Consider the following 25,700-nt stretch of genomic DNA (forward strand, 5'->3'; position numbering starts at 1 on the left):
TTTAATTTTCACATTTCAGAAAAGCTCAAAACTAATCATCGTCTTAGGCAGCGCCCAGTCTCGACAGCAGGCAGTGCTCAGGTGGCCCCACTCACTGGCTTCGCCCACTCAGAGGCCACTTAATGGGAGGAATCAAGTCAATATTAGATCACTCGCCTTTCACTGCTACGGCCACAGCCATGAATATCCTCAGGCTTCAGAAGAGGCTTGCCTTTAGGGTCCTCCGCTGTGGCGAGAAGGTCTGGTTGAACCCCAATGAGACCAATGAAATCGCCAAGGCCAACTCCCATCAGCAGATCCGGAAGCTGATCAAAGATAGGCTGATCATCCGCAAGCCAATGACTGTCCATTCCCGGGCTCAATGCCAGGAAAACACTTTGGCCTACCGGAAGGGCAGGCACATGGGCATAGGTAAGTGAAAGGGTACAGCCAATGCCCGGATGCCAGAGAAGGTCACATGGATGAGGAGAACGAGGATTCTGCGCCGGCTGCTCAAAAGATATCACGAATCTAAGAAGATTGATCTCCACACGTATCACAGCCTGTACCTGAAGGTGAAGGGGAATGTTCAAAAACAAGCAATTATCATGGAACACAGCCACAAGCTGAAGGCAGACAAGGCCCACAAGAAGCTCCTGGCTGAACAGGTTGAGGCCCAAAGGTCTAAGACCAAGGAAGCATGCAAGTGTCGTAAAGAGTGCCTTTAGGCCAAGAAGAAGGAAATCATCAAGACCTTGTCCAAGGAGGAAGAGACTAGGAAATAAAAGCTCCCACTTTGTACATACTGGCCTCTGTGATTATACAGATCAGCCATTAAAATAAAACAAGCCTTAAAATATATATATATGATATATAAATATATATCATATATGATATATAAATATACATGATATATCATATATCGTATATATGATATATAAATATACATATATATCATACATATGATTGATATATATGATATATATGTATCATGATATATATCAGATGTCATATATGATATATCATATAATATATATATATATTAGATCACTCTGTCAAGCCCCACCTCCTTCAGAAAACCCTCCCAGTAATTCCAATCAATGCCAGTCTCTCTCCTTCTTGATCCACAAAACCCACTGCCTGTAACTCCCTGTGGCACTTAATTACATTGAATTTAACAGTCAACATGTTTTAGTGATTTGCACTGGTTTTGACCCTAGAGGAATTGCTTAACATCTCTGAGCCTCAGTTTTCTTTTGGGAATAAAAGCATAACCTCCTTTTATAAATCCACATGTATAAACAACACAATCAGAAGTTATCTCTGAATGGTAGGATAATGGGTGAAATGTGTTTTCATTATATATTTCTGAATTTGCTTTTAATGGAAATAAATGTTCTCATCAGAAAAAGCAATAAAACTGCTTCCCCTTAGGCTTAAAAAAAAAGATAACACCCACTTCATTTTGTTATGAGGATTAGTGAGGTGAGGCTGTGTGCATTGTAGGGACACAATAACCTCATGAAAGCAGCGTCTACTGGCTCCGATAAGGAAACCCGAGGGAGGTGGAGAGAGATTGGAAGGCTGTCAGACCTCTTCCGCCTCTCAGCAATGCCTGCTCTGGATATGAAGACATTCTCTCCTACACACCAGCTTCTTTCCTGGGCTCAGACACGACCAAGGGCATCTCTCAGCTTCCCCACCCCAGAAGAGCTGCCCCTAAATCCCAAGGAAAGACTATGATTAGTGTGGGCCAGAGTAGTTCCTCTTTGGAACGGATGAAGGGGCATTTCCCAGAAGGAGGGAGTGACGGATGAGGGATCGAAATCAGGGCAATAGGCCAGGCGCAGTGGCTCACGCCTGTAATTCCAACATTTTAGGAGGCCAAGGTGGGTGGATCACTTGAGGTCAGGATTTTGAGACCAGCCTGGCCAACATGGCGAAACCCATCTCTACTAAATATACAAAAATTAGGTAGGTGTGATGGCAGGTGCTTGTAATTCCAGCTACTCGGGAGGCTGAGGCTGGAGAATCGTTTGAACCTGGGAGGCAGAGGTTGCAGTGAGCTGAGATTGCACCATTGCACTCCAGCTTGGGCAACAGAGCGAAACTCCATCAAAAAAGAAAAAAAAAAGAAGAGAAGGAAGCAAAGGAAGAAAGGAAGGGAGGGAGGGAGGGAGGGAGGGAGGAAGAAAGGAAGGGAGGGAGGGAGGGAGGGAGGGAGGAAGGAAGGAAGGAAGGAAGGAAGGAAGGAAGGAAGGAAGGAAGGAAGGAAGGAAGGAAGGAAGGAAGGGCGGGCAATAGTTCTACAGGGAGAAAATAATATGATTCCACTACAAAATACAAAATGCCTTGCCAGGTGCTCGGTCCACAGTCAATGCTTAATACTTGACAGTGACAATTATCGCAAAGGTGTTGGGTTAAATCAGAATAAGCAGGTGTGATTTAGATGGACTATGTGAGAATACTGGTGGAAGGTGAGACCACAAAAGAAGGACTGACAGAGGCTGAAACAGGCCAGGGTGCCTTCCCGGATGTGGATGCAATACAGGCTGAAGAACAAGTAAGAATTCAGCAAGAAGAAATGAAAAGAGGAAAGAGTCTGCCAGGGAGGTGGGCCGGTGTGAGGGAAGAAATTCCTGGAAGCTTCAAGATAGGCAAAGGGCCCTAAACCAAGGGCAGGACACTGACATTGGGATCAATTCATTATTTCCATACCATTTAGGGTGTATCACTCTTGCCTCCCTAATAAAAACAGTAAACTTCTTACAGGAGAGGATATTGCCATATTTCTCCCGCATCCCTTTCAGTTACTAAATCAGTATTTAACCAAACGGAAGCACCAGTGACTTCTTGTTAGTTTACACAGGATGTCTCCCTTGGGCAGGTGCAGCTATGCCTCTTGGACCCCTCCTTTCCTTCTCTCCCATCCACCAGCACTCAGATCAATTGCTCTGTGTTTGATGAGTCTGGGTGAAGCCACTTTCACCCACATCCTGGGATGGCTAAGAAACTTTCTAAATCTAAGCCCTCGGGCAAAGATGTGAGAGGATTATTTGTAAAAGGTTTTGACCACCTTATCTATATAGTTTTAACCCCAATACAACCACCAAATCTGACAATTGCTCCTTAAAAAAAAAAAATCAAGTTATAGCCAGCATAAAGGGGAAAATGCTTTATTCCCTGTGCCTGGTGCTTTCTTTCTGGGGAGGGAGAGTAATCAGTGTTAAGTCCTGGACTTTCTCTGCACCTTTACTAACTTCTCCTTGCAGGTGCCTGGAGCACAGTCCTAGGCAGCAACTTATGGATGAGCTGGGTAGCACAGACTGGACATGCTCAGTTCAGCTCCTCCCGTCCTCAGCAGGGAAAAAGGACATTAGTTATCAAGTGTTCACTGGGAGGCCCTGACAGCAGACTCTAACCCACTGAAGACCATCTGGTCACAGGCAAAGTTTTCAACACTTTGACTTAGGGACACCAGATGTGAGTGGGCAAAGCGCTATGAGCTGCGCAGAGAAAAAGAGGGCAAATCACTGGTAGATTAAGAACATCGTCGAAAATTGTTGCTGCTTAGGCCGGGCGTGGTGGCTCATGCCTGTAATCCCAGCACTTTGAGAGGCCGAACCGGGCAGATCACTTGAGGTCAGGAGTTCAAGACCAGCCTGGCCAACATGGTAAAACCCTGTCTCTATTAAAAATACAAAAATTAGCCGGGCATAGTGGCAGGCACCTATAATCCAAGCTGCTCGGGAGGCTGAGCCAGCAGAATCATTTAAAAAACCCAGGAAGCAGAAGTTGCAGTAAGCTGAGATCACGCCACTACACTCCAGCTTGGGCCACAGAGTGAGACTCCGTCTCAAAAAAAAAAAAATTGTTGCTGCCTGTTTTCAGTGGTCTAGACGCCACTGGTCTCCAACAGGCAGTATCTTGGGACTGAAAATCCCTATACAACACACAACAGTTCTCCGAAGGGAGGAGATAAAACAGTCAGACTGGGTTAAGCATTACTTCTTTAAGGTAGGCATATGAAAGGCTAATACAGTCCATCACCACACTTTCAGTGTGGTTCAGGCAGAAAAAAGAAAAACAGTCAGTAATCTCCAGGGGGTGTGAAAATATGTAAAAACTTTGATATACCCCAGTTGGAGTGAAATCCCCAAGGCGAGGCTATAATCTCTCTTACGGAGAAAAAGTAGAATAAGTTGCTTTCATGTACATTGTCTAAACCCATCCGGAAATGGTGTCAATTTCCCATGAAAAACAGATAAGAGCCTTTCAAAGATATCTAGGATTTCAGGCAGCATGTTCTATTTTTACCTTATGATGTTTAACCTTCACAGAGCATAAGAAAGTCCCTGCCCTTGAGAAACATTAATATAATTATAACCTAAGACTTCCAGATGCTAAGAAAGTCCGCGCCAGAGATAACTGTATTATAAAATCATGCCAACAAGGTGCTGAGAACTAGCAATTTTGCCCTATCCCATCTGTGAAAAATCTTAAAGGAAGAATTGCTGCTCTCCATTCAATTCAGAGGTGTAGCTTCAATCACACACCAACCACCAACTATGGCCCAGGCACTGTGCCAAACACTGCCCATGGTCCTTCCTCCTCTGTCAAGGTAGGCGCCATTATGGCTCCCATTTTACAGGTGCGGAAAGCCAGTCTCAGGGGTTATGTAGTTTGCTGACCTGGCAGAGCAGTAGTGATCCTAGTCCATCTGATGCCAAAGTCCTTCTCTTTCTGGCTCCTCTCCCTGCCACAATCACTAACCACTTAGGAAAATCCTGTTTTTAAGTTAACTTCTCTGTCTTTTTGCAAGTAAATTTTCTTAGGTTGCAGAAATCCCAGAGCCAGGTCCCATCTACCAATGTCTTTCAACTGTTTCTAAAGACAACAGCGATTTGAAGATTTTATGGATGAAACAAGTGAAAATCAGGCAAATTCACCTGCTGGTGAAACAGTAGTGAAAATTGTCATATATCAGTATATTAGAGGCACAAATTCCAAACAAATGTAGTCTTTTAGAGCAGAAAGTTCAATGGGCCCTAAGTCAAAGGGGCTGGGTTTTAGACGGGCTCTGACAGCTACAGAATGACCTTGTGTGAGCTGCCAAACTCACACAAGGGAGAGAGAAATAAATCCTATTTAACTGTATTTTTTGGAAAATTAAAGGTAATACTATATATAAAATGGATTTTGTAAGCTGCAAAGCCCTATACAAATGGAGGATTTAATTATAATTATTTTGACTCAGCTATTTGGCTGGGATCTTACAGAGAATTTTAATCATCAGACAGAGTTTAAAAAAAAAAAAAACTACAATGTAGTTTGGCATAATAATGATTAGGAACAAAACCCAAGCCTTAGCATATGTAGGTTCAAATCCTAGTTTTCCCATTTAACTCTCTGTGTGGTCTTGGGCAGATTACTTACCTTCTCTGTGCCTCAGTTTCCTTATCTGGAAAATGGGGATACCATGGAACACACTGAGCACCCTGCCACATGCATTGTGAGTGTTCAAGGAGTGTTCAGCAGCCAGTGAGAGGCCTGGTCAGGATTAATCTGCTTCTAAAGCCCACATACTCTTGCTCTGCTGTGCACCTTTTCAACAGACACGCGGCCGTTGGAAGAGTAAGTAGTTGTGTAGTTACCAAATGGAAGGGAAGACACCAAGACAGTTGCTCTTGTATCTTCTCCCATTTGCCCTTATCCTGGCTTTTAGACTGGATTCTGCTTTGGGCATGGTAGAGGATTCACAGAGGTGTGGAGCTGGAGAGAATCAAGATGCCGAATAGTGAACTATAATGCTCCTAGAACTCTGGCTTACCTCATAGGGTTGCCCTGAAGACTGTGCAAGTTAAAACACTTAAAGAACTTAGAATAGTACTTGGCCCACAGTATGCTCAGTGTGTTAATTATTAGTATACTATTATTATTTTCACCAAGCAGACAAGAGGGGGCAATAAAATTAAGTAGCCTGCACTATAAGACAAAACAGCTGCATTAGAGAGAATACGACACAATCATATACCTTTGACAAGCAGCCCTGAAATGCACCACATTTTTAACTCCCTGGGACACCCTTTGAGAAGAAAGACAAGTCTTCAGGCTCCGAGTGAAACTGCTTCCTTCTCTCTCCTCCTCCACCCTTCATATGCTAAAAACACAACAGGCTTCATTCAACACTGTCTTTCTTTTCTTCACTCTCCTATCCCCTGGAGATCAGCTTCATTCCACAGTGAAGGCCTGGTTTAAGAACCCAGGATAGTCTCAGCAAGTCCCTGGAGACCTCAGAGCAGCTGCAGACTGCTATGGAACTCCAGCCCTTTTCCAGGAGTGGAATGTCTAACTCCTTTTCTCCTCTCCCATCCTTCAATCCCGCACCCTCTCAATCCTTCCTTCAAGGCTCACATCATATCCCACTTCCTCCCGAAAGACCTCTCCCTTCTCGGGATTCTGCATATATAATTGCCAACTCTGTACTCACTGGCTGTATAAAGTGCCTATTTTGTTGCCCCTAAGAGGTAAACTCCCCAGTGGATGGAGCCCCAGGCTCCACATGAAGTGGTCAGACACAAACCAGGTTTCCTATTTTATTCTATCTAAAAATGCTGGTCCTAATCCACTAAGTTGATCTCACCACACAATATGATTTACAACCTCATGTTAGTTAAGGTAACATTAGCAGCTGTAACAAAAAAAAAAAAAAAAACCTCAAAACTTCAGCCTTAATAATAGACATTTGTTTTTGGTTCACATAAAACCTAAACAAGTGTGGCTTCCACCGTACAGTGATTCAGGGGGAGTCTCAGGCTCTTTCCATGTTGTGACACTTTCAACACATGACTTCTAAGGTTGCCAAGCCACCAAAGAAGGATCAGAGCGATTCTGCCTGGGGAGTTTTTTATGGGTCAAGCCTACAAGTGACAAAAATTACCTCCAACTTCATTTCATTGGCTAGTATTTAGTCACATGGCTTCACTTAACTGTGAGAAAGCTGAGAAATGTTGTCTAGTCATGTGACCAGAAGAGATGGAAACATATTTGGTGATCAGCTAGCAATCTCTGCCATAAATCTGCCATTTGAAAAACCCTCCAAGGCAATGACCTAACCTATTCAACTTTACATCTCCAGTAAGACTATCAGAATGTTTGGTTCACTGTAAGTGCACAGAAAATGTATGATCAATGAACGAATGAGGGCAGGTGGTAAATCCTGACCAGAGTTCTAGGAGCACTGTAGTTCATGATGAGACATCTTGATTCTCTCCAACCCCATGCCTATCGAAATCCCCTTCTGTACCCAAAGCAGAGTCCAGTCCTAAAAGCCAGGATTAGGGCAGGTGGCTAATATACCAGAGCAACTATATTGGTGTTTTCCCTTTCATTTGGTGACTGCACAGTTACTTACTCTTCCAACAACCACATGTCTGTTAAAAAAGTGCACAGGGGAGCAAGAGTACATGGGTTTTAGAGAAAGATAAATCCTGATCAGGCCTGTCACTGGCTACAGAACTATAGCAGAACACTCACTGAGCACTCACTAAGCACAGTCTGAGTGTGTTTCATGAATTATTTCATTGACTCTTCACAAGTCTATGAAGGAGGCACTCATGTTCTTCCTCTGACCCTCTAATCTCCTGAGAATTAATGTATTCTTCCCCATGTTCCCACAGCATTTTTTCCACAACCCTTTCCTGTAATTCACTTGTGGGAGAGATAGTTGCGTGTGGAGGTAACATATCTGCTCATTGGTGTCTCCCCAATCACACCTTAAGGATAACAAAAAGAGCATACACCTGAGAGTCAAAATACCTAGATTCAAATGCCAAATCCCAACTTAATAATTGTATGAATTTGGCTGAGATACTTACCTTCCTGAGCCTCGATTTTCTTATCTGTAAAATAGGATCAGAAGTCCAAACTCCAAGGAATGCTGAGAAGTGTAAATGTAATAGCTTTCAAAAAATGATACCTGGCCGGCCGGGCGCGGTGGCTCAAGCCTGTAATCCCAGCACTTTGGGAGGCCGAGGCGGGCGGATCACGAGGTCAGGAGATCGAGACTATCCTGGCTAACACGGTGAAACCCCGTCTCTACTAAAAAAATACAAAAAACTAGCCGGGCGAGGTGGCGGGCGCCTGTAGTCCCAGCTACTCGGGAGGCTGAGGCAGGAGAATGGCGTAAACCCGGGAGGCGGAGTTTGCAGTGAGCTGAGATCTGGCCACTGCACTCCAGCCTGGGTGACAGAGTGAGACTCCTTCTCAAAAAAAAAAAAAAAAAAAATGATACCTGGCATATAGCAGGTGCTGAAAAAAGTGAGAATTGTTCTCCTTCTCTCTCCTTGAGGGCAAAGGTAATATTTTATTCCTGGACACGAATACTGTATCTTTCATGTGATAAATATATAATAAATGTTAGTTGAAATACACTGAGTGATAAGCTTCACTGTTGAAAAATAAAATAACAAACCCAACCTCTGCTTTGTCTTTAGAAGTCCTCTTTATCACCCCTCCCCCTTCCCACACACTTCATTACTCTTCTCTCTTTGGGTAACATGAACTTTTTTTCTTCTACTCAGAAAATTTAAATGGCAAACAGAGCACCTCAGGATCCTTTCCTCCGGCCATTATCCTTCTCTTTCAAGTTGTGCTCAGCAAGATTATTTGGATATTGGAGCTAAAAACGGTCAGATTACAAGTGGAGGTCCCTGAAATGTAACATTCCCCATTGTAGGATTCTGGAATTACACCGAGCACCCGCACCCGGGAGGGGTTGCTCTTCCCCCAAAGAGCTTGCTGTTCTGAAAAAAGCCTTTGTTTTAAGGCTTTGCAAAACTGCACTGTGGAATCCCCTCCATCCAGGTCCCCAGCACTGGCCTGGGTACTGCTCAGATCTAGAGCGTCTGCATGCTCCCTATAAAACAAAACACTCTGGAGTCCTAAAACCTTGTAAAAGTTGCTATTCTCTGAGCTTTGGTGCTACCTTGCAGCAGGACCATCGTTTTGAAGCCAGATTTTCAGATTTCTCCAATAAGTCCTTGATAATGATGATGGGAATGGGTGAAGCCAGGGAATGGGTGAAGCCAGGCTAAGGCCCTTCTGTTGAAGAAAGAGGCCTTGAAGACTTGAGTGTTTCTCAACTGGGGCCAGATTTGCCAGGGTCTGGTCCTCACTGAGACCTTGAGTGGCTGTCCCACTACACAGCACTCTAATAAATCCCCGCCTCCTCAGCCTACAACCACAGTTGTCCACCAAGATGCAAGATAACATACTTCACGTTCACTAAGTCCATGGTGCTGTGTTAGGTGCTATAGGTTCATAACATTCTTTTATTCTCACAAAATGCCCCAGTAAGCCACATATTATTGCTATTCCCATTTTACAGATAAGAAAACAGAGGCACAAAAGGTTAGGTAACTTTGCCCAAGAAGGCAACAAAGCCCCAATTCAAACCCCCATTCCCTATCAGGCTCAAATCCCATTCTATTTCCGTTACTCCATGCCACCTCTTTAAACAGCTATCAAAGGAAGTCCATCCTATATAGAAATACTTGAAAAAAAAAAGTTTGGACTGTTGATCTTTTAGCCCCCTTCTTTCTCTTAAAAAAAAAAAAAAAAAATCTATGGTTCTATGGAGAGAAGGGGGAAAAGGAAATGTAAGGAGGCCAAACAATATAAGGCTTGGCTTATCAGTATTTCATAACAGCTTTTGGATCAAGACTCTACAAAACCTTATTTATGGACAGACAGTTACTGTTAAGCAGAGCCTTTTTATACAACCTTTTCATCTGAGGATGTTGTAGCCTTCTGCTGCCTTTCTATTAGTGAGAGATGAGGTGTGAAATTTGCTGGCCCTGCCAAGATTATCCCATTAAATTATCTGCCCTCTTCCAATGTAATTCACTAAGGGGCAACTGTTTGAGACTCAGGCGCTATGGATGTCCATGCCTGGGTGTTCTGGGAGGTGCGGCTGGGGACGGGGGGATGAAGGAAAAAGTTCAGGTGGTGGTAGCATCCCAATGACATAATACTAATCCACGTTTCACTGCCTTACCAAAATAAAGTGGATGCCACAATTATCCCATTCCTAAACAAACTGAAAACCCCAACCAAGCTTACTGCAACAAAGAGAGAGCCTTTTTACTGCTGTTTATTTTTATTTTGTATTCGTTAGCTTTTTAGATATTCCTGGCATGCAAGTCAGTCTCCGTGTAACAAGCAGCTGCATTTAGTTAAGGATTTTCGAAGAGTTGCCCCCATCCCCTCCCCCTTCAACTCCAGAGAACTTTCTCAGACTCTCCTTTCTCTTCGAGTGTCTACAGAACAGTCTCTCCTGTCACACCCCAGGGAATGGGTGAAGCCAGGCTAACGCCCTTCTGTTTGAGAAAGAGGCCTTGAAGACTTGAGTGTTTCTCAGGTGGGGCTGGATTTGCCAGGGTCTGGTCCTCACTGGGACCTTGAGCTGGCAAGCCAGCTGTCCCACTAGACAGCACTCTAATAAATCCCTGCCTCCTCAGCTTACAACCACAGTTGTCCACCAAGATGCAAATACAAAGGCACTTCATCACAATATACCTCATTGATAGATGGAAAAAACTGGCAAGCACACTTCTCTAACCACATCAAAGTTGAAGCTCACTACAAAAATATAATTCTTCCAGAACCAGAGATCCAGGCTATCCAACAAGGTGCTTCCAGTCTGTCTCTGAGTTTCAGCAAGACCGTCTTAGGGAACTCCAGCACCGGAGGGAAAATTGAAATTGGCTGTCTTCAGTAATTTCTTATAACCTCTAGATTATGGCTAAGCAAGCTTCCCTTTGCTGCTATTAGAAAACCTTGGGAAATACCACCTTTGTTCCATACATTAAAAGAATATAAATTGTAAGAATTAAACAAGGAGAGAATGTCTAGGACAGCCATTAAGGTAAGAGCATGAACTGTTAGTGCTTATAAGCCCAGCAATGCCACTTTTTAGCAGTGTAAGAAAGTAACTTAACCTCTGTGTGCCTAAGTTTACCCGTCTGTAAAATGAGCTATGCCATCTCCCTTATAGGGTTGTTGTGAGGATTCAGTGAGTTAACACTTGCAAAAGGCTTAGAAGAGTGATTGGCCCATTGTAAGGATTCAATAAATGTTTGTTAACTAAACTGTACAAATTGCATCTCAGAATGCTTGGATTCAGAGACATATTTTCTTACTTGAGGTCACAAGGACTTGGCACCATTCTTCAGCTTTTCTCAGGCCCAATTAACAGCCTGCCTGGTGGAAGGGAAACTGGGGAGGTGAGAAGTGGAGGCTCCATGGAGTGTGCTAACCTGGGATAAGGCCTAGAACTGGCCACCAACACTCAACCCCTTTCAACCTCCCCAGAAAGGCAACCCATTGCCTCAGGCATCAAACACTCCAAGTCAGCAGTTCCTATTTTTCAGGGGTTGACATTTTTCTTGGAAAATATAGCTATAGCTATAAATACAGAACGGTAAAAATGCACACAAAATTGTGAATATTATTTCTGGGAGTTCACATATCCTTCATTTCATGTACCCCAAGTTAATTTCATGCACTCACCTCTAGGCTGGGTGCTCTTCTCCAGTACTTTACATGCATGACGTCACTTCAATCTCATAACACTCTTGTAAGGCTCAGGAAAACTAATTGACATACCCATTATACAACAGAGAAAAGATTCAAATCCAGGTCTGTTAAATGCCAAAGCCTGTGCTTGTAACCATTTAGCTTTACTGTCAAGTTCTGCTATACTATACTTCTTTCATACTAGAAGATGGGACAAGAAAAGGAAAAATCCTTGAAAATATGCTACGTTGCATTTTTACTAAGCAAAGCATATATCAGAATTTTGCATACAACCAAAAAAGTTATTCTCCATTCATTCAACAAAAATCTATGGACCACTTACTATATATGTGTGTATATACATATGCTGTCTATCTGTACATATACATTTACATCAAAGTACATATAGCTTACAAAGTGTTCCATTCTCCATAGGATGCTGTGTAAAATTTTCAGAAATATTTGAAATGGGGTAGATGTTCACCATCAAACCACTGGCCAAACCTGATACTAATTTCAGAGCAAGTGACACTTTCAGAAACTTTCCAAAAGTCTAACTGGGGGCCTATGCTCACGATACAGAAGAAAAAGGATGCTATGGGGCAAAGCTGACCCTTCACTAATTATCAGGCAGATAATCTCAGGCATCAGAGTAGCAAAACAGCCTACCATGCACGCTGAATCTATATTGGAAATTAAATATTTCCAAAACTGAAGGAGACAATTTGACTACACCCTTTACCCATCCCACCTTGGTGTGGCTCCCCCAAGTCAGCCAGGGAGGATTTTCAGGCATTTCTAATAAAGTTGGGACTAGGGGACTTGGGCTCTCAGTGTTTTCACTGGAAAAGCTCACAGTCTTAATGCCCTCAAGAGACTTCTATTCTAAAAGTACAGACAAACGCCTATTTAAATGGCGACGGAAGGTTTACAAAATGATAGCAAACACAGTAGCAGGCCACCTCCCTCTGGCCCCGAGCAGCCAAATCACAGAATCTACAAGATTCTGAGAAAAGCCAGTTAGGTTCCTAAAGCCCTGGGCTTGGGTGCAGTTATAAGGTAAGCTTCAGGTTCCTAAAGAAATTGAGCTTTGCCTAGGGAGGGGGTAGATGAGAACTCAACAACGGACAGACCAGAAAAAAATAAATTTAAAGGCTTTCTTCTGGCTAATAAAATAGAAAAATGATGGGAGAAATGTTTTGTATCTTTTTAAATAAATACATGAAACATATCTCCCCTTAAGCTGATTTCCTGAGCCACTGGCTGGGCTACCTTAGGAATCTTGAGTCCAAGAGGAGAAAGTAAATGTGAGTTCTAGCAGAAGTGTTGACCCCAGAGAGAAGATCAGACATTCACAGAAATGGAAAGGGATGCATAAAACAACAAATAAGACAATAATAACAGATTTTAGCTCATTACTAAAGAGTATGGAATAGGCAATACCTTTTTTAAACAATTCTAAAAGGCTGTACACAGTTAAAAGAGACAGAATTGGGGTGGCTTCTGATAACAAGGGTGTCTTACAGTGAGCAAAATCAATGCAGGGACATTTATTTAAAGGCAAGTGACCCCCACCCCCACAAGGGGCTATGATCTAAAAGCAACCATTGTTGAAAGGTGAAGTACAAAGTAAAGGAGTCCACAGAGGAAATAACTGAATTAATCAAAGCCCCAAGCCAGGAGTCCCACCTTAGTTAAAATCACCCTGCTTATCTCCACCTCAATTTGCTGGGCAACCCAACTTGAGAAGGATGTTTACATTACGTAGGCAGCATGGCCCATTTTTACTTTTCACCCAGGTGTTGTGGCGCAGGGCCAGATGTTTGGCATCACCAAGCAAAACATCTATGTGACCAAGCTGTTTACATTTCATTAGGATTTTTCATCAGGAAGGTGCATTCCCTGCTGATGTACATCTTAATTACAATTAGGAGCTCTATTTACCCCCAGGAGCTTCCAGATTAGCACGACCACATTATAGGATCCGTTTCAGAAATCATCCTCAGAAAATGCTACTCTAGCTTCCAAAAACCACCTCCAAGAAATCAAAATTTACACACAACTTCCTTCCAGAGTGTGTTTTCTACCAAGAAAGTCAGCTAACTTTCAGTAAAAACTAATTCTGTATTCGTAGTCTATGTAGTGAATACATCTTTTTCCTCTCAACTGCTAAGTAGCGCAGAGCCGTTTCTTTTCCTAAACACAGTGCTAACTTAAAAATGAAAGATGCATGATAAAAGAGCAGAGACCTAGTTACCCGCTCAGGTTTGGGGCTGGGAGTGGGGGAGGGCAAAATCCAAAGGCTCCTCACCCCTCAAGGGATGCATGTTAAAAGTGAGGCCCGAGACCCCGGAGACTTTAATCAACTTTCCCCCTCCAACCTCCAAAGAATGAATCAGTTGTCTCCACAGGCTCAGCCGGGCTCTTCCCTCTTATTGTGTACCGGCCCAGACGCAGCAAGGACCCCAGCTTCCCGCAGCGCTTGGGCGCAAGTCTTTCTCTAACTGTTGCGATTGTCTTTGGAGATTACCAAAATCAAGTATGCATTAGACGGCTTTTCCCCTTCTTGTTTGTAACACGCACACACACACACGCGCGCGCGTGCACACCCAAAGCACTTTGGAGCCGCAGGCCGCCTCTGACAGCACATTTTGCACAAAGTGGCAGCGGCTGCAGCGGCGCACAAGTTTTGGCCTCTATGATGACCCTCGGAAGGGCCGGAGGGCCGGGGGCGGTGGCGATGCGAGGCCGCCGGAGCACCAGGAGGGCAGGGCTTTTGTTTGCGTCGATCCGAGAGCCGCCCGGGCTCTGGCAGGCACCACTGAAAATCCGAACTCCCTCCTGGACCGCGCCTTCAGGGCCGGCTCGCAACTTGGGGGCAGGATAGACTTGCCACAACACCGGCTGGGTCGCGCTAGGGGTTCGGGGAGACAAGGGGGGACGCCCTGCACAGAAGTGCCCCATCACCCCCAGGACCCCCAAACCCCTCCACGCTTCTGTCAGCGCTGACAACCGCTGCTGCGCGCCGAGAAACGAGTCCCTGGGCGCACCCCGGCCCGCCGCGGGGCTCTGGGGCAAACCCTCGCCTGGCGGCGCCGGCGAGCCCCGTGGCGGGTGACCGGACGCGCCCCGGGGCCAGCGCGGCGCTTCCTGCGTGTCCCGCGCCCGGCTGGCCGAAGGAAGGGTGGCCACGGGTCAGGGGGTGGGGGCGGGCGGGGACCGGCGGGCGCCTCTTACCTTGGGCAGCAGCCCCGCGTGCGGCCAGCAGAAGCGCGGCCAGCAGCGCCAGGAGCTGCGGGCGCGTCCCGCGGCGGCGCGGCCGGTGCATTCCTCCTCTCGCGGCGGCGGCGGCGGCGGCGGCGGCTCCCAGGCCGCGCGCAGAACATCCACGGGCTCTCTCCCGGCTCCCGACCGCCTCTTCCCGGCCGCTGGCGCTGGCAGGACGCCTGGGGCGTCTGCAAAGCTCTTTGTCCCTCTAACCTGCTCCCTCGCCTCCGCCCGGCCGCCTCTGGATGCCGCGAGCGCGATCCCTCCCCAGCCCTGTGGCTGCAGCCTCGCCTGGGCCGGCGGGTCAGTCCCAGGCTGTCCGGGTCGCACCAGTGGGCGCCGAGTCGCCCCGGCTCGGACTCTGAGAAGAGCGCACCCTGCGCCCAGGGGCTGCTGTCCCGGGGCTGCCTAGCAGGCGGCGGTGGCGGCTGCTCCCGCTTTCCACGCTCCCTCTCTCGCTCAACTTGTCACTTTCCACCAACTCTCCAGCCCAGCGCCCCAGCACCGACCAATGGGAGACGCGGCCCAGGCCGGCGGCCCAGCGCCCTCTGCTGCCGCCTCTCAACGCCCGCACCCTCCCCGACTTCGCAGAAAGCGGTCGCGGCTCCCGCGTCACGGGCACGCTCCCTCCCCTCCCCCACACGCCTCAAACACGCCACCGAACCGAGCCCGGGGGACCTTCGAGGCTACTTGACAGAAGGGGAAACCGAGGCTCAGAGACACTTTTCCGGGATCTCAAGCCAGTTCGTGGCTGGACAGGAGACTCAGGTTCTAGCAGTCTCAGCTCTGTCACTGTTAGCTGTGTGACTCCGGGTAATGGAACATTTATTGCTATCATACAATTTCCCTTTTGATTTCTTCTTGGACCCAAGAGTTGAGAGAGTTCTTACACAAGTAATTTATACTTCGTCTTTTTGTGTTTAATTTGTAGTTTCACTGAATTCAATGTCATCCGTACCGCCTCCTGGCAAGATTTATTGAGGATTATCTGTGGTTATTTTTGTCAATGTCCCATGGTTTCTTGAAAGAAGGTGTTTCTGTCTTCCGAATGTGAAGATAGAATATTGTGTCGATTTTATCTTCTTTATATTTATATTCATTATTTTTTCAGGCCTTCTGAATCTTTGCGCGCGCGTGTGTGTGTGTGTGTGTGTCTAGCTGCTCTGCCATGAGCCAAGGGATCATTAAAGACCTCTGCAATGAGTGTGTCTTTGTCCATTTCTCCTGGTTTAACTTTATGGATCTTGTAATTCATAAATACCCATAATGATTTGACTTTCCCTGTCGAGACTGCCTTTGATCATAAAAAGTGGTGAGCACCTGCTGTTTTCAGGGCTCTGCTCTAGGCTCTGAAGATGCCAGGGTAATAGGACACTGTCAGTCTTGCTCTGGAGGAACAGGAAGAAGCCCATAGTCTATCAATAATCACATGGCCACTTACTAAATACCTCGTTTGCCTTGTGTTTTATATGCATTTGCTCACAAATCCTCCACTGACACTAAAAAGAGTCATTAAAAGTATATACTTCTTAGCTGTTTTATATATATTATCCCCATATTACAGTTTTAGAAATTGAAACTCAAAGGGAAAGTAAATGACTTGCCCACAATCACACAGATATGGGGCAGCCAAGCCAGCACTCAGGCTGTTTCCACTGAGAGAGCTAAAAGCCTGTAACCAGAGCCTGGCACATGATAAGCACTCACTCGGGGGTTGTTGCTGTTGCAGTAGCCTCTAAGAACCCAGCTTTAGGGTTTTAAAACAAACAGTCACTTCGTGGAGGGCAAGGACTCTGTCTCAATCATCTAGGTATCTTACCGGCCTCTAACAGTACCTGGAATGCAATAGGAGCTCAATTAATGAGCAAAGGTTAGGTCACCATTTGGAAAATATTAATTTTTCATCATATTTGTTTTGTAGGGGTGCACAGAGGAGGGACAAAATTTCATCTATACTCCTTGGCACCAGGAAAAGCAGATCCCTGAGAGTTGAGACATTAGAAGGGGGGAAAAAATGCAGCCCAAAGTATGTCCCAGCAGGTCATGGACTCCAGACTCCCAGCCCTTTGCCTTCAGGCAGGTGAATGACTAACCCATGCGGGACAAACAGTCACTTATTCTTCTCCAGGACTTCATGGCAGGAGCTGTGTTGGTAGCTTTCCCCCTTTCTATCGCTCTGACCTGAGGTCAAAAAATGATAGACAGAGAGGCCTTGGGTCAACCAGTTCATCACCTGCATTGATCTGTCCCCCAAGTTTCTCTGCCTGAGATCTATTCAATTCTGTCCCAATTATCTCGCCTCTTGCCTGAGGAACTTACTGCACAAGATTCTCTTGTTGGGAAACAGTCTTTGATGGTCAGTCTTAGTATATCACAGCCCAGAAATCAGAGGATACTCAGTCACACTGCACAGTGCTGGGCAGTCCTCTGTTGTCTACAGTCAATACACACAGTTGTCAGGCAAGGAGCCTTTCTCATCTACCCACCCTGCCCCCAGCCCCCACCCTATAACTCCTAGGCCCAGGTATCTTAGGTAACAGATGGCTGCCAGTGCTGAGTATACAGAACTTAATGGCACTTTTATCAGTTCTTAACCTTCCAGGAACTTAATCACAGAATCATAGACATAAGGAATGTGAGACCTGGAAAGGGCTTTGGAAATTAACTAGTACACCCCCCTGAACATTTTATACAGGAGAAATATGGGACTCAGGAGGGGGAAACCACCTTGCCCAAGGTCACAAAGCTGGCCAGAGCCAAAACTAGGACCTAGACCTGCCAGTCCAGACCTGGGTAAGGACCATCATTAAGTCATCCCAGATTCCTTCAGTTTAGCTATAGCACATACGTTTCCAAAGAAAAGGTTAGAAGTGGCCTGGCGCGGTGGCTCACGCCTGTAATCCCAACACTTTGGGAGGCCAAGGTGGGTTCATTGCTTGAGATCGGGAGTTCAAGACCGTCCCAGCCAACATAGTGAAACCCCATCTCTACAAAAAAATATAAAATATTAACCGGGCATGGTGGCGCACCTGTAATCCTTGCTACTTGGGAGGCTGAGGCATGAGAAGTACTTGAGGCTGAGGTGGAGATTGCAGTGAGCGGATATAGCATCACTGCACTCTAGCCTAGACGACAGAGCAAGACTCAATCTCAAAAAAAAAAAAAAAAGCTGGGGTGGGGGGTGTTAGAAAAGGCTTTTCCTGTTTAAAAAAGTAAAAGAGGTAAAATATATATATATGCAAAATATGTGTGTGTGTATGTGTGTGTGTGTGTGTGTATGTGTGTGTGTGTGTGTGTGTGTGTGTGTGTGTGTATATATATATATATATATATATATATATATATATATATATATTTATGCAAGTTCAGTAAATGCCAGTGTTTAAGAGCACAGGCTGGGGAGTTGGGCTGCTTGGTCTCATGCTTCAGCTTCTTTGGTTGCTGCTGAGTGACTATAGACAAATATCTTAGGTCCCTATACTTTTCTTTCTCACCTGTAATATGATGATGATAATAATAGCACCTATTTCATGCTGTGGTTAGTGTTAACTGAGTTAACTCATAGCAAGTGCTTTTATGAGTATCTGGCACAGAGAGGCACCTAATAAATGGCAGATATTCTCTTTATTATTTACTACATGAACCTATTTATATCATCAAAATAAGGTTGATCCTAGCCCATTTTTTACAAATGGGCTAAGTGAAATGAGTTTTTAAAACTTGCCCAAAGTCAAAACATTAAAGCAAAAAGGCAGGACTCCATCCCAAGTCAAATATCTCTCTACACTACACACCGCTGTCTCATCCCTGGTGGGCTATCAAAAAAGCTCCAGGCAATCTAAATGTTCCTCTCGCAAGCCTCTTTTGGCCCTGCCCTCTCTTTCAGGAAGCCAGCAGTTGACACAAATGGATTAGAGAATCCAGGTGAAGCTATTCATTTCCCAGGGGCCTGGCTCAAGCTGAGGTACTGGCAGAGGCTCCTGCTACTTACGGAGGCACTCATCTCCCCTGGCCTCTTGCACTGGCAGACACAGTTCTGTTTATTATCACTGTGAGGCATAGTGGGAAAATGGAACAAGAGCAGGACAATAGCAAATCAATGGGGTCAGGTGCCAAAGGAAGCATTAAATAGAAAACTATCTTTCGTTTCAAAAAGTTATTGCAAGGAGAGACTCATTTGGGCCATCCACTTGATTTACCCCAAAAATACAACCATTAGTTATTCTTGGAGAAACGGTGTAGTATGATGCTTACCAGGAAGGGCTCAGGAGCCAGATTGCATGGATTCAAATCCTTCTCTGCTCTTAACAGTTGTGAGATCTTGGGTCCCTGTATTTTACTTTCTTCATCTGTAAAGAGACATAATAATAATACCTACCTGTAGCTTTGTTCTGAAGATTAAATTAGTTAATACCTGTAAAGAATTTAACCCAGTACCTGTCACACAGTAAGCAGCCAATATTTATTAGCTATTATTGTTAGTGATTAAGAAAAAGACTCTAACATTAAACGGAGCTGGCTAGATGATCTGAACAAGTTGTTTAATTTCTTTAAGATACAACATTCTCACCTGCTAAAAGGAGAGACAAATAGAACCAATCATATAAAGTCATTTTTAGTATAAAATAATGTATTTTATACTTTGAATACAAAAGTCGCAAAACAGTATTTGGGGAGCTGGGCATGGTGGCTTGTTTCTATAATCCCAGCTACTAGGGAGACTAAGGTGAGAGGATCTGTTGAGCCTAGGAGTTTGAGACCAGCCTGGGCAATATAGCAAGACCCCCATTTCTGTAGAAATATACATATTTTTAAAAATAGTGTTTAGCATGTTACTCAAAAAATTGTTATTATTGTTTTTTCTCTAAAACTACATTATGAGATAGGAGAGAAGCATAAATTTGGTGATCATACAACCTGAATTTCTAACACAATCTTGATTTCATATATTTTGTTCCATTAGCCTCTTAGGTCTATTTGTACATGAGTAGAAAACAAGATTAAAAATAATATGTGTAGTGTTATCAGAAATTCATAAATAAGAAACTTAAGAATAAGGGATTGCTATTGAAGCTATTACCAGACATTATAGACTATAATACTTCTGAAAGAAAGCATTGGAGAAAATCTTAGAAAATCTTGGATTTGGAAAAGATTTCTTGATGTCACAAAAACCATGAAGTATAAAAGAAAAACTTGATAAGGCTAAGCACAGTGGCTCATGCCTGTAATCCCAGTACTTTGGGAGGCCAAGGTAGGCAGACTGCTTGAGCTCAAGAGTTTGAGACCAGCCTGAGCAACATGCCGAAACCCTGTCTCTATAAAAACACACAAAAATTAGCTGGGTGTGGTGGTGGGCACCTGTAGTTCCAGCTACTCAAAAGGCTGAGGTTGGAGAATCACTTGAGCCCAGGAGGTAGAGGTGGTTGTAGTTCCAGCTGTAGTTCCAGCTACTCAAAAGGCTGAGGTGGGAGAATCACTTGAGCTCAGGAGGTAGAGGTTGCAGTGAGCCAAGATGGTGCCAGACAGAGTGAGACAAAGAAGAAGGGAAGGAAGGAAGGAAGGAAGGAAGGAAGGAAGGAAGGAAGGAAGGAAGGAAGGAAGGAAGGAAGGAAGGAAGGAAGGAAGGAGGGAGGGAGGGAGGGAGGGAGGGAGGGAGGGAGGGAGGGAGGGAGGGAGGGAGGGGAGGGAGGGAGGGAGGGAGGGGAAAGACTTGATAAATTGGACTTCTTCAAAATTAAAATCTTTTGCTTTTCAAAAGATGTTATTTGAGAACACATGGATACAGGGAGGGGAACATCATACACCGGGGCCCTTCGGGGGGTGGGGGAAAGGGGAGGGAGAGCATTAGGACAAATACCTAATGCATGCAGGGCTTAAAACCTAAATGACGGGTTAGGCCGGGCGCGGTGGCTCAAGCCTGTAATCCCAGCACTTTGGGAGGCCGAGACGGGCGGATCACGAGGTCAGGAGATCGAGACCATCCTGGCTAACACGCTGAAACCCCGTCTCTACTAAAAAAATACAAAAAACTAGCCGGGCGCAGTGGCGGGCGCCTGTAGTCCCAGCTACTTGGGAGGCTGAGGCAGGAGAATGGCGTGAACCTGGGAGGCGGAGCTTGCAGTGAGCTGAGATCCGGCCACTGTACTCCAGCCTGGGCGACAGAGCAAGACTCTGTCTCCAAAAAAAAAAAAAAAAAAACCTAAATGACGGGTTGATGGGTGCAGCAAACCACCATGGCACATGTATACCTATGTAACAAACCTGCATATCCAGCACATGTATCCCAGAACTTAAGTAAAATTAAAAAAAAAAAAAAAAAAAAGACATTGTTATGAAAATAAAAAGGTAAGCCATGGATTAGGGGAAAATATTTGAAACACTTATGTCTGACTAAGAACTTACATCTGCAACATACAAAGAACTCTTAACAACTCAATGATAGGAGGACTAACGACCTGACGTTTAAAAATGGGCAACATAATTGAAGAGACACTTCACCAATGAAGATATATGAATGGCAAAAAAAATAATAATAATACATTAAAAGATGCTGAACAACATTAATGATCAGGGAAATGAAAATTAAAACCACAGTCAGAAACTACTATATACCTAATACAGTGACTAAAATTAAAAAGATAAACCGGCCGGGCGCGGTGGCTCAAGCCTGTAATCCCAGCACTTTGGGAGGCCGAGACGGGCAGATCACGAAGTCAGGAGATCAAGACCATCCTGGCTAACACGGTGAAACCCCGTCTCTACTAAAAAAATACAAAAATCTAGCCGGGCGAGGTGGCAGGCGCCTGTAGTCCCAGCTACTCAGGAGGCTGAGGCAGGAGAATGGCGTAAACCTGGGAGGCGGAACTTGCAGTGAGCTGAGATCCGGCCACTGCACTCCAGCCTGGGCGATAGAGCGAGACTCTGTCTCAAAAAAAAAAAAAAAAAAAAAAAAAAGATAAACCATATCAAGTTTTGGCAAGGATGTGGAGCAACTGGATTTTTCATGTATTGCTAGTGAGAATATAAAATGTTACAGACACTTTGGGAAACAGTTTTGCAGTTAAAAGCTAAATCTATATCTACTATATAATCCAGCCATTCCACTCCTAGGTATTTTACCCAAGGGAAATGAAAGCATATGTCCACACACTTACACATGAAAATACACAGTGATTACATGTGTAATGGCCAAAAATTGGAAACAACCCAAATGTTCATCAACAAGTGAGTGGAAAAACTCTGGTATAGACATATAATAAAACTCAGCAAACACAAGAAATAAATTATAATGTATGTAATAGTATGGATGAAAAACAAAATAATTATGCTGAGTGAAAAAAAGAGTTTTAAAAGAATATATACTACATAATTTCATTTACATAAAATTCTAGAAAATGCAAACTAATCTACAGTGACCAAAAAATAGATCATTGTTTACCTGGGGTCAGAGAAATGGAAGGATGAATGACAGATGGGCATAGAGACATTCATTTATGGGGGTGATGGATTTGTTCATTATCTTGATTGTGATGATGTTTCGCAGGTATATACCTACATCAAAATTTACTGTAGCAATCTGGGTCTAATCAAGACATAGAAACCACACAGTAGATTAAGCAGAAGTTTAACAGAAAGAAAGAAATATTAACTATGATATAAAGAATCATCATAAAATATAAAGCAACTATCTATGGTACCCTAAGGGAGATTACCTAAAGAATTACAAACTTGGAAAGGGTTCAGACCTCATTGGAGAAGGCATGGTCAACCACTGGACAGTAGAGGAGTTTGCTGGTATCGCCAGAGTAAGGCAAATGATAGGCCACCCTCAGGAGAAATGCAAAGGGAATTTCCTAAATTTCTAGCGGGGGAGCAGCAACTAATGGTATGGGCATGCAGTGAAAGTCTGGTGTGGGCAGGAGGCCTTCAAAACATGTGGGCAATGTGGAGCTTGCAAAGAAGCAGCAGCTTCTGTGTGCACTCTTCCCACCCTGCGGCTGCAGGTGGGCTCTAGGGACTTCCAGAAGGAGCAGCTTCTCAGTGTGTGACCCCCTCAACCACTGATGACTGCATGCAAGCCACATCGAGGCTCTGATTTTCTTTCTTTCTTTCTTTCTTTCTTTCTTTCTTTCTTTCTTTCTTTCTTTCTTTCTTTCTTTCTTTCTTTCTTTCTTTCTTTTCTTTCTTTCTTTCTTTCTTTCTTTCTTTCTTTCTTTCTCTCTTTCTTTCTTTCTTTCTTTCTTTTTCTTTCTCTTTCTTTCTTTCTTTCTCTTTCTTTCTTTCTTTCCTTCCTTCCTTCCTTCCTTCCTTCCTTCCTTCCTTCCTTTTTTCTTTCTCTCTCTCTCTCTCTTTCTTTCTTTTTCTTTCTGTCTGTCTGTCTGTCTTTCTTTTTTTTTTTCCTGTAAGACAGAGTCTCTCTCTCTGTTGCCCAGGCTGGAGTGCAATGGCGCGATATAGGCTTACTGCAACCTCTGCCTCCTGGGTTCAAGGGATTCTCTTGCCTCAGCCTCCCAAGTAGCTGGGATTACAGGTGCACAATTAGCCACCACACCTGGCTAATTTTTTGTATTTTTAGTAGCGAGGAGGTTTCACCATGTTGGCCAGACTGGTCTCCAACTCATGATCTCAGGTGATCCGCCCGCCTGGGCCTCCCAGAGTGCTGGGATTACAGGCGTGAGCCACTACGCCCGGCAAAGCTCTGGTTTTCATGTCAAGAAGGCTGTGAGAAATATTATCATCAGGCCAAGGCTAGAAGATTGCAGAGCAAGTGGGTTCTGGGCCTGAGGCCGAGGCAGCCTCCATCAAATATTCTCACACTCACACCACTTGGCCCATGCTGGAAATTGCAAGAAGGCTTTTCTTCTTGCAATATCCCTCTAGAGTCCTCTATTTTAAAAGCTCACTTTAAAGGAGAAATGCTTAAAGAAATTCCATTGTTTATCATCGAGCATATATTAAAGGGTGGGCTTGGAGCTGAGAACAATATCTATCTTCAAAATGAGCAATGTAGCATCTTCAACTCTCTCTGCTTCCATCTTCACAATGCCTTCTCTCTTATAAGGACCCTTCAAATTACCATAGGATGCACTTGGATGATCCAGGATAATATCACCATCACAAGATTTTTACCTTAATCACATCTGAAACTCTCTTTTGCTATATAAGATAACATATTAATAAGTTTCGAGGATTCAGATATGAAGATCTCAGCCTACCAGACACCCTTTCTAAAGACACTAACAGAGAATAAACTCTAGCTACTCAAGAAATCAACACTTACCCCTACCCCCCCCCCACCCAAAATCAACATGAAATCTAGGAAAAAGAGAAGTGAAGGAAATTCCCAAAGTGATAAGAAGGAAGGGAGGTTCCAGGAGGAAACCCAAATAACTGATTAGAGACAATTAGCCAAGATTGGAACAGGTCTAAGGCTCTGGGAGAGAAGTTACCATAGAATAGACTACTAGATGGATTTAGGCCTGAAGGAGACTTTCACTTTTGAGGAAGAGTTTTGGAATGAAGTAGTGATGAGCATATAGAAATCACGAAATAAACACAAATATAAGACAATTATTAGTTCCATGGAACACAAGAAATTATACAAAAAAGACAAATGTAAACATTGTGTATTACATGGCTTACCTGTCAATAGAGATTGCATAGACATACTATTATAAACACTGAATCTAACCAAAATTATGATCTAATTATGATGGGAGCACAGAAGGATAGGAAGTGTATGGTGGTGGTGGTGGTAGTGGTGGTGGTTGTAAAAGAGAGGTCATATTTCATAGTGGAAAGTCAATAGGTAATACCTGCCACTGAAATATTAAGATGTAGCTATATGTTATTTAAGGTCCTGAAGCTAAATACTGAAAGCATTGAAATCACGAAATAGATGTGGAAAAGGGGACTGGATTATGGGAGGACACTGGCATCACTGAGAAGCTCAGTAGTGGCTCTCCTCTGTAGGCCAGTCCAGAGCTGAAGGTAAGAAATGCTGTTATGAAACTGGGATTGCTAATAGTAATAAAGATGATAATATCCCAAAATAAAGGCCAGGTGAAAGCAGCAGGGACACAATCAATGTGATGAGCAGTGAGATTGGAAAGGCCGCCAGGGTAGTCTGGAGATGGTTATAGAACACAGCATTCCTAGGGGCAAGATATATAGATGTGTAGGCAGCCAACAAGGACATTGTTCAAACCATTTGGCTAGAAGAAATCAAGGAGGTGAAAGACAGCTTCCCTGATAAAATATCACAGTAGTTTATCAGCTCTAGGCCAGGACCAGTTTTCTGACCCAGAATACACTGAGTAAATGAAAGGTCAGACCCTCAGAAGACGTTCCCTATGACACAGTGAGTGCATTAAAGAAAAAGCTCTTCTGCAGAACCAAGCCATGGTACGAATTGTTGTCTAACTTGTTGCTGCTTTGGCCCATTTAAGCCAGGAGGCCCTATGTTATTGGAGGGTGTCTGCAGTGGGGAAAGGTGTTATATGAAATTAATGGCAATTAATTCCATCAATCAGAGAATCACAGGATAGATCGTTAAAGGTTCTGTGTGGCCATGCCATGTGTAGCAAAGGATTACTGTCCAAAAAACAGCACCCCCTTGCTGATGATTGGCGTAATTACTCTTGCCAGGATGGTAATTCCTTTATTCAATGATGGATCTCTTGGTATGAGGAATCTGAAGTAACTGGATAGACTATAGCTATAGCTTTCACATTTGATGAGGTCTTGTTGTGAGCCTTATGGGAGGGTTCTTTCAATGGGAGCAGAGACCAAGGTACTGGGAGGGGAAGTGCAGCACTCAGGAGATAATACAGTTTAAATATAAAGACATAGGCTGAAAGCAAAAGCATAAAAAA

The 25,700-nt window shown here is 44.2% G+C and overlaps 1 protein-coding gene and 1 pseudogene across 1 annotated transcript in view; one reads left to right on the forward strand and one right to left on the reverse strand.

The window, feature by feature from the left end:
• The window catches only part of ROR1 (receptor tyrosine kinase like orphan receptor 1), a 429,604-nt gene extending 414,312 nt beyond the window's left edge, over positions 1–15,292 (reverse strand). The window contains exon 1 of the mRNA XM_030912981.1: positions 14,794–15,292. Coding sequence (XP_030768841.1) covers positions 14,794–14,884 — 91 coding nt within the window. The 5' untranslated portion in view covers positions 14,885–15,292. The remainder of the gene's footprint in view (positions 1–14,793) is intronic.
• LOC104668068 lies at positions 180–764 on the forward strand (annotated as a pseudogene).
• Positions 15,293–25,700: the final 10,408 nt, after the last annotated feature.

Source organism: Rhinopithecus roxellana, chromosome 12, assembly GCF_007565055.1.
Source record: "Rhinopithecus roxellana isolate Shanxi Qingling chromosome 12, ASM756505v1, whole genome shotgun sequence".
Classification (NCBI taxonomy): Eukaryota; Metazoa; Chordata; class Mammalia; order Primates; family Cercopithecidae; genus Rhinopithecus; species Rhinopithecus roxellana.